The 12496-nt window shown below is 35.1% G+C and overlaps 3 protein-coding genes and 3 non-coding genes across 7 annotated transcripts; 2 read left to right on the top strand and 4 right to left on the bottom strand.

The window, feature by feature from the left end:
• The first annotated feature begins 242 nt into the window (after positions 1-242).
• Positions 243-3746, top strand: LOC111809332 (GABA transporter 1-like). The gene is made up of 7 exons (XM_023695778.1): positions 243-437; positions 1032-1262; positions 1347-1444; positions 1606-1792; positions 1874-2004; positions 2161-2388; positions 3298-3746. The coding sequence occupies exons 1-7, from the start codon at positions 317-319 to the stop codon at positions 3676-3678; spliced, it is 1377 nt and encodes a 458-aa protein (XP_023551546.1). The 5' UTR covers positions 243-316; the 3' UTR covers positions 3679-3746.
• Positions 3747-4246: 500 nt separating this feature from the next.
• Positions 4247-4319, bottom strand: TRNAR-UCU. The gene has a single exon. It is a non-coding gene; the product is annotated as a tRNA-Arg (tRNA).
• Positions 4320-4400: 81 nt separating this feature from the next.
• On the bottom strand, positions 4401-4473 carry TRNAR-UCU. The gene has a single exon. It is a non-coding gene; the product is annotated as a tRNA-Arg (tRNA).
• Positions 4474-4552: 79 nt separating this feature from the next.
• On the bottom strand, positions 4553-4625 carry TRNAR-UCU. The gene has a single exon. It is a non-coding gene; the product is annotated as a tRNA-Arg (tRNA).
• A 1499-nt stretch (positions 4626-6124) lies between these two features.
• Positions 6125-6955, top strand: LOC111811149. Its single transcript, XM_023697898.1, has 2 exons — positions 6125-6411; positions 6719-6955. The coding sequence occupies exons 1-2, from the start codon at positions 6142-6144 to the stop codon at positions 6797-6799; spliced, it is 351 nt and encodes a 116-aa protein (XP_023553666.1). The 5' UTR covers positions 6125-6141; the 3' UTR covers positions 6800-6955.
• Positions 6956-7136: 181 nt separating this feature from the next.
• On the bottom strand, positions 7137-11262 carry LOC111786659 (mitochondrial arginine transporter BAC2). 2 transcript variants are annotated; one of them, XM_023666924.1, is made up of 7 exons: positions 11108-11262; positions 10177-10344; positions 10010-10094; positions 9132-9227; positions 8390-8909; positions 7703-7838; positions 7137-7458 (listed from the first exon to the last, which is right to left on the bottom strand). In XM_023666924.1, the coding sequence occupies exons 2-7, from the start codon at positions 10300-10302 to the stop codon at positions 7267-7269; spliced, it is 1155 nt and encodes a 384-aa protein (XP_023522692.1). In that variant the 5' UTR covers positions 10303-10344; positions 11108-11262; the 3' UTR covers positions 7137-7266. The 2 variants fall into 2 exon arrangements, with proteins under 2 accessions (XP_023522692.1, XP_023522755.1); XM_023666987.1 differs by lacking the exons at positions 10010-10094; positions 10177-10344; positions 11108-11262 and adding an exon at positions 9307-9441 and having other exon boundaries at positions 9132-9234.
• Positions 11263-12496: the final 1234 nt, after the last annotated feature.

The raw sequence follows: 12496 nt of genomic DNA, 5'->3' as shown, positions 1-12496 counted from the left end.
TTATTTTTATTGATATTACTACTACGTGAATATTACGACTCTCTTAAATTAATTTTTTTTTTTTTTTTTTTGTAAAAGGCTTATTAGTTTTAAAATTTTAAAAGCTTAAAAAAGGGCCAAATTTATAATTTTAGGAATCTTTTTGAAGAAAGAAAAGAAAAGAAAAGAGTAGGGACAAGAGAGTACAATTTTATAAAGTAGAAAACTTTAAACATCGTGTCATTATTAAGAAGATGATGAGGGGCACTGTTTTGTTGGGGGGATGCCATAGTTCGAGTCTCGAGAGACTTAAAAGTAAGAGAAAAAGAGAGAGAAAATGGGAACTGAGGCACGGATCTCCGGCGATGCTGTGGCGAGAGAGAAAGAGAACGGCGGCGCTCATGTCCAGTCCACGGCGGAGCTTGACGCCGGAGCTCTGTTCGTGCTTAAATCCCGAGGTTAGCGTTTGTTTGTTTGTTAGTTTCTTCTCGACCTATTTTCTTTTGGACGAAATCCCACTCCAGCTAATTTTGGGAATGAGGCCGAAGCCTAAAACAAAGTTATGAGAGCTCTCGTGTTCGTTTAACAAACATGATATCAGAGTCATGCTCTAAATCTAAATGTCGGACAAAGTATTGTGAGCCTCGAAGAGGACAAGTATTACAATTGTGGAGAGTTGTGTTCGTTTAACATGATATCAAAGTCATGCCCTAAATTTAAATGTCGGACAAAGTATTGTAAGCCTCAAAGACATAGTCAAAAAGTGACTAAAGTATCAAAGAAAGGGTATACTTTGTTCTAGATTTAGGAAATGATCATGCGTTTATAATCAAAGAAACAGAAACAAAAAACGTGAATTACCAAACCCTTCTCAAAAACTATAAACAAAAATTACATGAAATCACAAAGTTTCTATTTTAAAAAAAATATTATTTATAAAAGATAAGTTATCTAATAAATCATTAAATTTTTATTTATTATCCAAAAAAATATTTTTATTAATAATTATAATTTGATGATATATTTTTTTGTGTTGGTGATATGGATGATAGGATCATGGTTGCATTGTGGGTATCACTTGACAACATCCATAGTGGCTCCGGCGCTACTAAGCCTTCCTTTTGCGCTGAGTGTGCTTGGTTGGGTTGGAGGAATTATAAGCCTTCTTGCTTGTGGTTTCCTCACTTTCTATTCCTACAATCTCTTATCCATCGTCTTAGAGCATCACGCTATGCGTGGTACTCGTCTACTCAGATTTCGGGATATGGCTACTTTTATTCTCGGTACATCCTCTCCTTTTCATTATCTTCAAAATTTCGTATATTATGAATTCAATTTTCGGTAGATTCTTAAATTTTCAATTGAAGGACCGAAGTGGGGCACGTACTTCGTGGGCCCAATTCAATTTGGCGTGTGTTATGGTGCTGTTGTTTCTGGAATCGTCCTCGGTGGTCAAAACCTTAAGGTGAGATTTTTTCATTATATATTACCAAATTTCTTTTATGTATGAAATTATTTATGGATAATAAAATGAGAATTAAGTCAATTTATTGACTTCTTAAGTGTATTTTATTATTCAAATTAATTATGGGTTTAAATGAAAAATTATTAATTTTGTTTTGGCAGTATATTTATGTGGTCTCAAATCCAGAAGGGACAATGAAATTATACCAATTTATAATAATATTTGGAGCATTAATTCTGTTATTGGCTCAAGTTCCATCGTTCCATTCTCTAAGGCACATCAACCTTCTCTCTCTTGTTCTCTCTCTAGCTTACAGTGCCTGTGTAACAGCTGCTTCTTTACATCTAGGTAAAGAAGGTTATTTATGTAATTTCACACTGATTTTCTTCTTAGCTTGTGAAATTACCTTTAAGGACTTCCCATCCACAGGTTATTCCAAGAATACCCCTGCACGAAACTACTCTCTTGAAGGGTCTGAAGTCAGCCAGTTATTTAATGCCTTCAATGGGATTTCAATTATTGCAACTACGTATGCGTGTGGGATTCTTCCAGAAATACAGGTATATGTTATTTTAAATTAGCTTATAAAGAATATATATATATATATATATATATATTAACATATTTTCAGTATTTAAAAAATAAATAAAATTTAAAGAAAATAAAAAAAAATATATATATAAATTTTAATGGAATTAATTGGTGGAGTATTGCAGGCAACTTTAGCAGCTCCAGTGAAAGGGAAGATGTTCAAAGGGCTATGCCTTTGCTATACAGTGATAGCAGTCACCTTCTTCAGCGTAGCAATTTCAGGGTATTGGGCTTTTGGAAATGAGGCTGAGGGAACCATTCTTACTAATTTCATGGGCCATAATCTGTTGCACTCTTGGTTCCTCGTCATGACCAATGCCTTCTGCCTCTTGCAAATCTCAGCTGTCACCAGCGTAAGATCCTATCTTATATCTAATACAAATTTTTAGATGTAACGTTCTAAGCTCATCGCTAGTCGATATTGTCTTATTTGGACCTTTTCTTTTGTGTTTTCTCTCAAGGTTTTTAAAATGTGTATGTTAGGGAGATGTTTGCACACCCTTATATAAAATTATTTGTTCACCTCAATAACCGATGTGTGATCTCACAATCTACCCCCTTCGAGTCTAGGGTTCTTGTTGACACACCGACTGTCTCGTGTCTACCCTTTTTCGAGGTTTAGCCTCCTCATTGGCATATCGTTCGATGTCTGGCTCTAATACTATTTGTAACCTCCTTAACCTACCGTTAGCAGATATTGTCCTCTTTTGAGCTTTTCCATTCGGGCACCCGTCAAAGTTTTTAAAACACGTAGGTTAGAGAGAGGTTTCTATACCCTTATAAAGAATTATTTGTTCACCTCAACAACCAATGTGGGATCTCACAATCTACCTCCTTCGATGTCCAGTGTCCTCGCTGGCACTCGTTCCATTCTCCAATCGACGTGGGATCCCCCAATCTACCCAGTTTCTTGTTGACACACTGTCTCATGTCTACCCCCTTCGGGGTTCAACCTCCTTGCTAGTATATTGCCTGGTGTCTGGCTCTAATACTATTTGTAACCTCCCAACCCATCGCTAATAGATATTGTCCTCTTTGAGCTTTTCCCTCTGGGCTCCCCTCAAGGTTTTTAAAACGCGTCTGTTAGGGAAAGGTTACACACCCTTGTACAGTAATGCTTCATTCTCCTCCTTAACTGGTGTGAGATCTCACAATGTAATTAAGACATAGTCTTATATCTGAATTAGGTCGTATAATATTTGGTATGCATACAAAGAATCTGACTACTTTGTGACCTGTTATTTGATTGTTGATTTGGATAGGTTTATTTACAACCAACGAATGAAGCATTTGAGAAGAAATTTGCAGATCCAACTAAAAGTCAATTTTCGATTCGTAACATGGCACCGAGGTTGATATCACGATCGTTGTCGGTCATCATTGCCACCATATTTGCAGCCATGTTGCCTTTCTTTGGGGATCTAATGGCACTAATTGGAGCATTGGGGTTCGTTCCTCTTGACTTCATCATGCCGATGTTTTTCTACAATGTGACTTTCAAGCCTTCAAAGGGTGGATATATTTTTTGGATAAACACTTTGATTGTGGGAGTTTCATCCGTACTGGTTGTAGTTGGCGGTGTTGCATCCATTCGACAAATCGTGTTGGATGCCCAGGCTTATCGTTTATTTGCTAACTTGTGAACCAAATATCCGTGACTATATTAAATATTAAATCCAATAAACTTTTAATATTTTCTCTTCGGTTCTAAGGGCTGAGAGATTAACTATCTGATCCCTAAATAGCATGTGTTAGAACTAGTGAAGTTATATATATAATTTTAATTTTACAATTAAAATTATAAGGAAGGATCACAACTTACTAATCTAATTAAATAATTCTTCAATAAATTTTTTTTAAGTTGACTTTAATTTTGAATACTGTTATTATTATAAATATTGAATTTTTTTTAAACTTTGGGACTTTGATTAGAATCTTGAAACTTAGAGACTAAATATAAATATAGCCCCAAAATCTAATTTACTATATTTTGTTATTTATTTTTTGTATTTTATAGAAAAATTAAAAAAGAATTAAAATAAGAATAAATTTAAAGGTTATTTAATTATGCATTTTTATTATTAAGGGAACAAAATAGAATTCTTGTAGTAAATACTTATCATGTAAAAACTAAAGATCAACTACTCAATACTGTAAAAACTGTATAAAAAAGTCCTAAAAAACGTAACAAAAAATAGAAAGAATAAAGAACACGCCCAGTGGGACTCGAACCCACAATCGCCTGATTAGAAGTCAGACGCCTTATCCATTAGGCCATGGGCGCTTACTTTTGAACCCAATTGAATACTATAAAAACTAATAAAAAAAACTCTTTGAAAACGGAAAAAATAGAAATGTACACATGCACGCCCAGTGGGATTCGAACCCACAATCGCCTGATTAGAAGTCAGACGCCTTATCCATTAGGCCATGGGCGCTTGCCTTTTAAAACTAAAGATTAAACTTTCAATACTGTAAAGACTATATAAAAAGTAGTAAGAAATAACTACAAGAATGCACGCCCAGTGGGATTCGAACCCACAATCGCCTGATTAGAAGTCAGACGCCTTATCCATTAGGCCATGGGCGCCTGATTGTCATGTCATACATGGTTAGTTAATTAATTAGTACTTATACAATTATGCCTCTAATTTAATTTCAACTTTTCACACCTTTCCATTGTCCTAATTTCAAAAAATTAATTTTATTAATGTAATATTAATCTTTACATTTAAATAAGTTTTATGCACATGTGAAATGTATGCATTAAATTTCTTTCGATGGGATATGACTTTTCTTTTAAATATTCATTTAAGAGAAATTCGAACTTTTGACCTCTTAATCGAAAATATTTATATTTTCCTAAATTTATATTTTTAAATTTAGTTATTTATTTTTCAAATTTGCTATATAAAATTTTACTATCACTCCACTAAAGGGAGATTTGAACTTCAAAATTTAAGTTTTTTTTTTTAACCTTTTAATCCAAATTCAAGTTTTTTTACCTTTTAATCGAAATTCACCTTTGAATTGAAATTCAAACATTTTACCTTCTAATCTAGAGCAGATTATTTGTTAAGAAAGGGTAAATTCCTTCCCCTTGATACTTGTCCACAAAAACACATTCTTCCAAATTGGGAAAAGGATAGATTCATTCCATCCGAGAATTTTTTTTTCCCAAAGTTGTCCAAAAACACGTTATTTTTTCATACGTATTTAAAAGTTGTCCAAAAACATGTTATTTTTTCATATGTACTTAAATAATTAAATAATTACACCTTAAACTATTCCGCTCAGATCATAAAAGTTATGTTAGGATAAAAATTGAGTTAGATTAGATTTTTTTTCATTTGATTTGGATTGAATTTTTCAAAATCTTAACAATTTGGTTCAATTTGCATGTTAACATTTTCTGGTGGGTGAATCTGACCCCTCCTAAATTTATGTTATAATCCAACCCAACTCTATCTACGTTTGAAAAGGTTAAGATTTTTTAAAATGTTTATAACAGTTATATGTTTGCTTATTTTTCTAAATAATTAAAAAAAAAATCAACAACCAACTCATACAAAATTTTGAATTAATTTAAAATAGAATTAAGATTATTAATTGATACAATTATAAATATAAATGAGTAAATTGAAGCATTTGTTCTATATTCAAATAAATTATAATTTAACTATTCTCGCTTCTATCGTAAAACTTGGGATGTGTTAGACGAACTGACTCTCTACATGATATTGTCTACTTTTAACATAAGTTTGGTTTTGTTTTGGGCTTCTCCAGAAGGCTTCAAACGAATGAAGTTAGTATTTCTCACTTATAAACCCACTTTCATCCAACCGGATGGTTCAAATGATCCTAGAATCGGATAGACCTAAACTATTAGTAGTATAGAAGAAGCAGAGAGAATGGGTTGTAGTTTAAAATTGGAGTAATTTAAAAGAATGGTATTTGGCGTTGTATGAACAGTTGGTAGCCAAGCATCGTATTGGCGGTAGAAAGAAGCAAGTGAAAAGAGAGAGGAAAAGAGCGTAGCAGTGAAATTTTGAAATGGCGTATTACTTTCCATCTCAAAACACAGGAACCCTCACCTTTCAAAACCCATGCGCCCAAATTTTCACAACTCCAAACCAAATTTCTTCTTCCCAGACATGGTTGACAACAGAGACATTGTTCCTACAGACCCTAAAGTGACCTGGTCCTGGTCAAGAAATCTCAACAAATTAGGGGACAACCAACAACAAACTTCACCACTGCCACCTCAGAAACCTAACCTCGTCACTCTTCCGGGATCGCAAGTGCCTCCTCCTCCGCCGTTGACGGCTGAGTGCAAGCGCCCTGGCAAGTTTTCGCATCCGGCAATCCGGTGGCCGGTATGATTCCTTCTCCATTTTCTTGATGTGCTTCGTTTTTTCAATTCTATTCAACTTCTAACTAAACTATTTTTTATTTATAGTCCACCACATATGGGTCCCTAAACAACCTTAAAAATTCAAATATATTTAAATATTTTTTAATAAATAGTATTATCTCATATATGGTTAGTAATGGGCTGTTGGGTAGCTAATTTATTTATCCAGCTGATGTGGGCCAATCACCTGCTGCCACGTGGTAAGATATTGAATTATTATAAAAAGGAAAAACAATTATTTTGATGTATTTCATTTCATGTCTTTTCAGTTATATGCTTTGGGAGGATTCCTTATTGCGAGGTGGGCTTTGAAAAAATGGAAATCTGGGGAGGACGAAGGCAAAAACTAATATTAAAAACCATATTTTCGGCGCCCAAGAAGTAGCCTTCGAAATGCTGTGTGAGCCGAGGAATTAGGCTTCAAATAAAATTATTTAAATTACTATGATCATTGTAATAATTACAGTAATTAAAAATTTCCAAATTGATTACAATTATGTGGAAAACACCTTCCAACTTTTGAATTAAAATAATAATAATAATAATAATAATCATAAGGAAAGCGCTTAAATAATATAAATAAATTTTTGATTGAACAGTCGATAATATTGCAACTTTTGAAAAAATAATGAAAAAATAACAAGAGTACAATTATATATATATATTAACGAAGTAAAATGCATGACAGAGCTTTAAAAATGTAATAAATTAGCGAAACAAAATGTGTGTATAGAACAAGAAATTTATTCTCCATGGCCTTGAAAATACTCCCTTTTTCTAACTCATTCTAAGTAATATCCATGCAAATAATAATACATCATTTCAACAAATGATCAAGAATCAAATAGTAACCTCCAACCATAAAAAATGACCCTAAACCACAACGAGCCATTCGTAATCCTATGCCACGAAACAGGAGACTCCGATCTGCAGGATGAATCCCCGTAGTTCTCTCAAATCTATTACCCGGTCGATGCCATTTGAGAAACTTTCTCTCCATGGCGACGTACTGCAACAAAAGAACCATGATCAAACACTCATTTCCAGGCAAGTCGAGAAATGTTGAAGGGATGATGCATCGACAGTGAGCGATGTGAGAAAACGAAATATTTTGCACTAAAGGACTTCTAAACTTTGAAACTTTCATAAACATTTCAAAACTACCATTGGAGTAAAAACCTTTTATCGATAGACAAGACTATCACAACGAGTGTACTAACTGCACCGAACTCGTCCATGAATGATTTTCGTACCTTGGGCAGCACGGTGCATAGTGACCGACTATTGGCAGTATCGAAACCATGAGACACAGCTGCAGCAACTGCACCGGAAACTCCAGCTGCAAGACTAACCGAAAACGGAGACAGTGGGCCTACTTCAGCATTTGACCTGGAAGAAGAGATTGACAAGACAAATTGTTCGTCATCTCAATCCAATGAAAGGAGACAATAAAAATTTACAATAATCTTTAATATAAATGAAGCTACAATAGCCAGACTATTATATCAACTAGTTACATCTAGATTTCAACAACCATACATAGGCTATTATTCTCAAACTGTAGTTCAAGAAACTATGGACAGCGGTCTAAATCCATAATTGTGTTCTTGATATCAAATAGAAACCGTAACGGCCCTAGCCCACAGCTAGCAGATATTGTGTTCTTTGGGTTTTCCCTTTCGGGTTTCCTCTCAAGGTTTTTAAAATGCGTCTGCTAGGGAGAGGTTTCCACACCCTTATAAAGAATGTTTCGTTCTCCTCTCCAACCAATGCAGGATCTCACAATCCACCCCCCTTCAGGACCCAACGTCCTTGCTGGCACTTGTTCCTTCTCCAATCGATATGGGATCTCACAGAAACTCTTTGGTTCAAAGTGAAAAATTGAAATGGAAACGAGTTAGGCATAACTTCAAGGGCAGTCTAGTATCAAAGCATGGAACCTGGGTGGTGGATCCATCTCGATGCTCTTCCAAATTAGCATAGATCGGTGCAGAAATTGCCAGGTCGAGAAAAATACACCGCTGAAGATGGAATCCCTCGCGATCCCAGATCGTAGACCTCTCCAAAATGCCTGCCATCCTTCCAGTGATATGATATCTGATGGCCTATGCACATTGCTAACTGCAGGTGGCCTCCCGGACCCCGTCATCATCCATGGATACTCTTGTAAGGCACCTTTTATATTTTGGTGCTTGGTTGTTAGGGTGGATAAAAGACCAACTGAATGGTTTAAGGCTTTCAGATCCAGTGTATAGCCATGAAGAAACCTTGACATAGAAGGTGCAAGAGCTCTTTCTTGTCCAACGAGAGAAACTCGGCTTGGTAATCGAATAGCAGAGGTCACCTGAGCACGAAGTTTAACAAGCTCAAATGGCGAGCATATCAATGATTCTGCTGCACCAGCCATAAGTCCACCCAGAAGAGCCTCGGACACATGCACGTAATCATCTTCACGACCATCTGCCATGTATGCACTAACGACCATCACAAAAACAAAATTTATTGATAGTAGATTCGAATTGAAATCAGCGCGACGAAAAATGAATATCGCAGTTTCCCGTATTTGCAGATTTTGTTTATCAATAATAAGATAAACAAAATTTCAAAATCGAGCTCCTAAACCAAATAGTCTGTCAAATAATATCGCATTTCGTTAAATAATAAGATAGGATATGTGATTACCTTTATAATAGGCTGTCACAATTTCATATACTCCAAATCGAGCTCCTAAACCAAATAGTCTCCCAAAGGCCAACCATCCAAATCCACTGTACAGACCTGCAATCTTCAGTCAGTGAGAAATTAAGCTCTATATAATATGATCCAAGTAACACATTTTCGAGAAGCAGACAATTACCATGTTGAATAAAGCAACATATTGAGTTCAACAATATGACGGGGATTCAAATCTCAACCAAAGATGTAACAGTCCAAACCCACTGCAAACAGATATTGTCCGCTTTGGCCCGTTACGTATCACCGTCAGCCTCACGGCGTCTGCTAGGGAGAGTTTTCCACACCCTTATAAGGAATATTTCGTTCCCCTCTCCAACCGATGTGGGATCTCACAATCCACCCCTCTTGGGGACCTAGCGCCCTTGCTGGCACACCATCTAGTGTCTGGCTCTGATACCATTTGTAATAGTCCAAGCCCACCGCTAGCAGATATTGTCCGCTTTGGCCCGTTACATATCACCGTCAGCCTCACGACATCTGCTAGGGAGAGGTTTCCACACCCTTACAAGGAATGTTTCGTTCCCCTCTCCAACCAATGTGAGATCTCACAATCCACCCTTCTTGGGGACCTAGCGTCCTCACTGGCACACCGTCCAGTGTCTGGCTCTGATACCATTTGTAACAGTCCAAGCCCACCGCTAGCAAATATTGTCTTCTTTAGACTTTCCCTTTCGGGCTTTCTTTCAAAGTTTTTAAAACGCGTTTGTTAGGGAGAGATTTCCACACCCTTATAAAGAATGCTTCGTTCTCCTCTCCAACTAATGTGGGATCTCACACAAGAGGTCGAGAGTATTATAATAATCCAAGAAAAATTAAAGAATCACCTGAATTTCCTGAAAAGGATTGAATTCTATGTAGAGCCTGAGTTGTCGTCAACTGTTTACCAGATCCTAAAGGATCAGAACCAACCTATTGTAGAGCAAAGAATTACATCAACTCATATAGATATATTTTCAAGACAGAAAATATTCACAGCAGCAAGATATTAAACCTGGATAAGGGTTTTAATAGTGTCAAGAGGGTAAGTAAGAGCTGTGCTTAGTGTCACTGAGCCAGCAGCAGCAACTGCATGGGTTGCGAAGATTTGGTTCTTCAAAAACTCATCCATTTTAAGCATGCTAGCAGATAAATGGCCTCTACTCCGCTCATTCAATTATCACTACAAGAAATGGTATCAAAATTACATATCAATTGGGCAAGAATGAAATAATGATCAAGATCGAAGACTAAAACACATAATCTAGGAACGAAAAAACCGCAAATCTATTGAAATTTCCGATCATAAACGCTTTAGATAACCATTTAGTTTTTTAAAATTAAGCCTATAAATGATATTTCCATGGATTTCTTTGATTCACTATCTACTTCTTGGAGGTGTTTTTAAAATCCAAATTAGGTTTTGAAAACAAAAACAAAAATCGTTTTTAAGAATCTGTTTTTGTTTCTGAAATTGACTAAGAGTTAGAATCTGATGAGAAAACAAACACAATTTTCAAATTTCAAGAGCTAAAAAACCAAATGGTTATCACAATTTTCAAGTATTCGGGAGACTCAATTAAAAGTTTTTAGCTGTTGTGAGAGCAATGGGAAACTGAATATTTGTATCACTTCTTTTTCTGTTGTTTGCAAAATTTCTCCTACCTCCCACACTTCAGTATGTAAATTTACTTGAATCAATTCAAAAAATTTCCAGGAATGAAGAACCCTCATTCAGTTAACAAAGATTCAACAAAAAAAAAAAAAAAGGAAGGATAAAAGGAAATCTATCGTGTTTAATCAAGGCATTTGATACTTCAGTTTCATCCGCCCTAGAAATGAAGAACGACAAGGAAACCAATTTTGCATAACAAGAAATTCGCAGAAAAAACACAGAGAATCAGAACGCCATAAATATATATGCGTATATAGAACATCAAAAGTACCTTTTCAATGAGAAATTTGGCAGCGATTACAATGAATAGCGAGTGCAGTGGAAGTGTGAAGGGCTCCGGCGAAGCGGGAAGCAGAGAGCAGAAGAGAGAGCCGTCGCAGAGAGAGAACCAGAGGCTCTTTTAGGGAACTTACGAAATGGGTTCGATTTGGTTTAACAGATTATCCGAACCGACCGACTCCGTTCGGTTTATTCATTTTCAGCACACCGGTAAAAAACAGTTGTATTGAACGGATATTAAGTTAATTAATAAAAATATACCTAAAACTCAGTGCATTTTTTAAAAATATTATTAAATTTTCAAAAATTTCAAAGAAGTCTTAAAAAAAAAACCCTTAATAATACATATATTATTTAGATATGCACAAAATCAAAATATTTTACGCATTTAATTATATTAAAAATTAAAAGTTATCTATTAATTTTTTTGAAATTGTTTTTTTTTTTTTTAAATATATGTGTATTCCCTGCTGACTGGACCTTAGGCCCAACTCTTGCTTTTTTGCTTGTTCGATAGATTTTGTATCCAGTATAGAGGTAAAACATTATGTCCCTAAATAAAAGAAATTCTATCCCCATATAACTGGACCTTAGGCCCAACTCTTGCTTTCTCGCTTGCTCGATAGATTTTGTATCCAGCAGGTAAAACGCTAAAGAAAAAAAATTCTATCCCCATATAATTGTAAAAGTTTGTAAGACATTTTTCTTAATTCTTAATTAAGATCTTTTTCTTAATTCTTAATTAAGGTTGCTCGATAGATTTTGTATCCAGCATAGGTAAAATAGATTTTGTATTCAGTATAGGGGCAAAACATTATGTTTAACTGTAAAAGTTTATGTAAAAGTTCCTAAGACCTTTTTCTTAATTCTTAATTAAGGTAGCTTATCAGAGTTAGCTCTTAATTAAGGTAGCTTATCAAAGTTAGCTCTAGCGGCCTCTACCGGTAAAAGTTTCTTTTTCTTAATTCTTAATTAAGGTAGCTTGTAAAAGTTCCTGTTCGTACCTCTACCTGTAAAAGTTCATTTTTCTTAATTCTTAATTAAGGTATTTTAAAGTTCGTAGGCAAGTTCCTTTTTCTTAATTCTTAATTAAGGTAGCTTAAAGTTCGTAGGCCTCTACCTGTGTAAAAGTAATTAAGGTAGCTTAAAGTTCGTAGGCCTCTACCTGTAAAAGTTCCTGTTCGTACCTCTACCTGTGTAAAAGTTTTCTTAATTCTTAATTAAGGTAGCTTATCAGAATTAGCTCTAGCGGCCTCTGCCGGGACCTAAGCAACCTCTATTCTGGTCTGCATTTCTATATATATATAATACCTTAATAATACATATATTATTAGAAATGCACAAAATGTTTTACACTTCTCATTATATTGAAAAATGAAAA

Source organism: Cucurbita pepo, chromosome LG01, assembly GCF_002806865.2.
Source record: "Cucurbita pepo subsp. pepo cultivar mu-cu-16 chromosome LG01, ASM280686v2, whole genome shotgun sequence".
NCBI classification, from domain to species: Eukaryota; Viridiplantae; Streptophyta; class Magnoliopsida; order Cucurbitales; family Cucurbitaceae; genus Cucurbita; species Cucurbita pepo.
The sequence above is the reverse complement of the archived record's forward strand: the minus strand, read 5'-3'. Positions and strand labels throughout refer to the sequence as shown.

Coding starts and splice junctions, on each gene's coding strand:
- LOC111786659 (XM_023666924.1), bottom strand. CDS start 10,302: ATGCTTAAAATGGATGAGTTTTTGAAGAACCAAATCTTCGCAACCCAT. Junction 9,228..10,009: donor ATCCTTTTCAGGAAATTCAG/GTGATTCTTTAA, acceptor TGAAGATTGCAG/GTCTGTACAGTGGATTTGGA. Junction 7,459..7,702: donor TATGCACCGTGCTGCCCAAG/GTACGAAAATCA, acceptor CTTTTGTTGCAG/TACGTCGCCATGGAGAGAAA.
- LOC111811149 (XM_023697898.1), top strand. CDS start 6,142: ATGCGCCCAAATTTTCACAACTCCAAACCAAATTTCTTCTTCCCAGAC. Junction 6,412..6,718: donor ATCCGGCAATCCGGTGGCCG/GTATGATTCCTT, acceptor ATGTCTTTTCAG/TTATATGCTTTGGGAGGATT.
- LOC111809332 (XM_023695778.1), top strand. CDS start 317: ATGGGAACTGAGGCACGGATCTCCGGCGATGCTGTGGCGAGAGAGAAA. Junction 2,005..2,160: donor GGATTCTTCCAGAAATACAG/GTATATGTTATT, acceptor GGAGTATTGCAG/GCAACTTTAGCAGCTCCAGT. Junction 2,389..3,297: donor AAATCTCAGCTGTCACCAGC/GTAAGATCCTAT, acceptor TGATTTGGATAG/GTTTATTTACAACCAACGAA.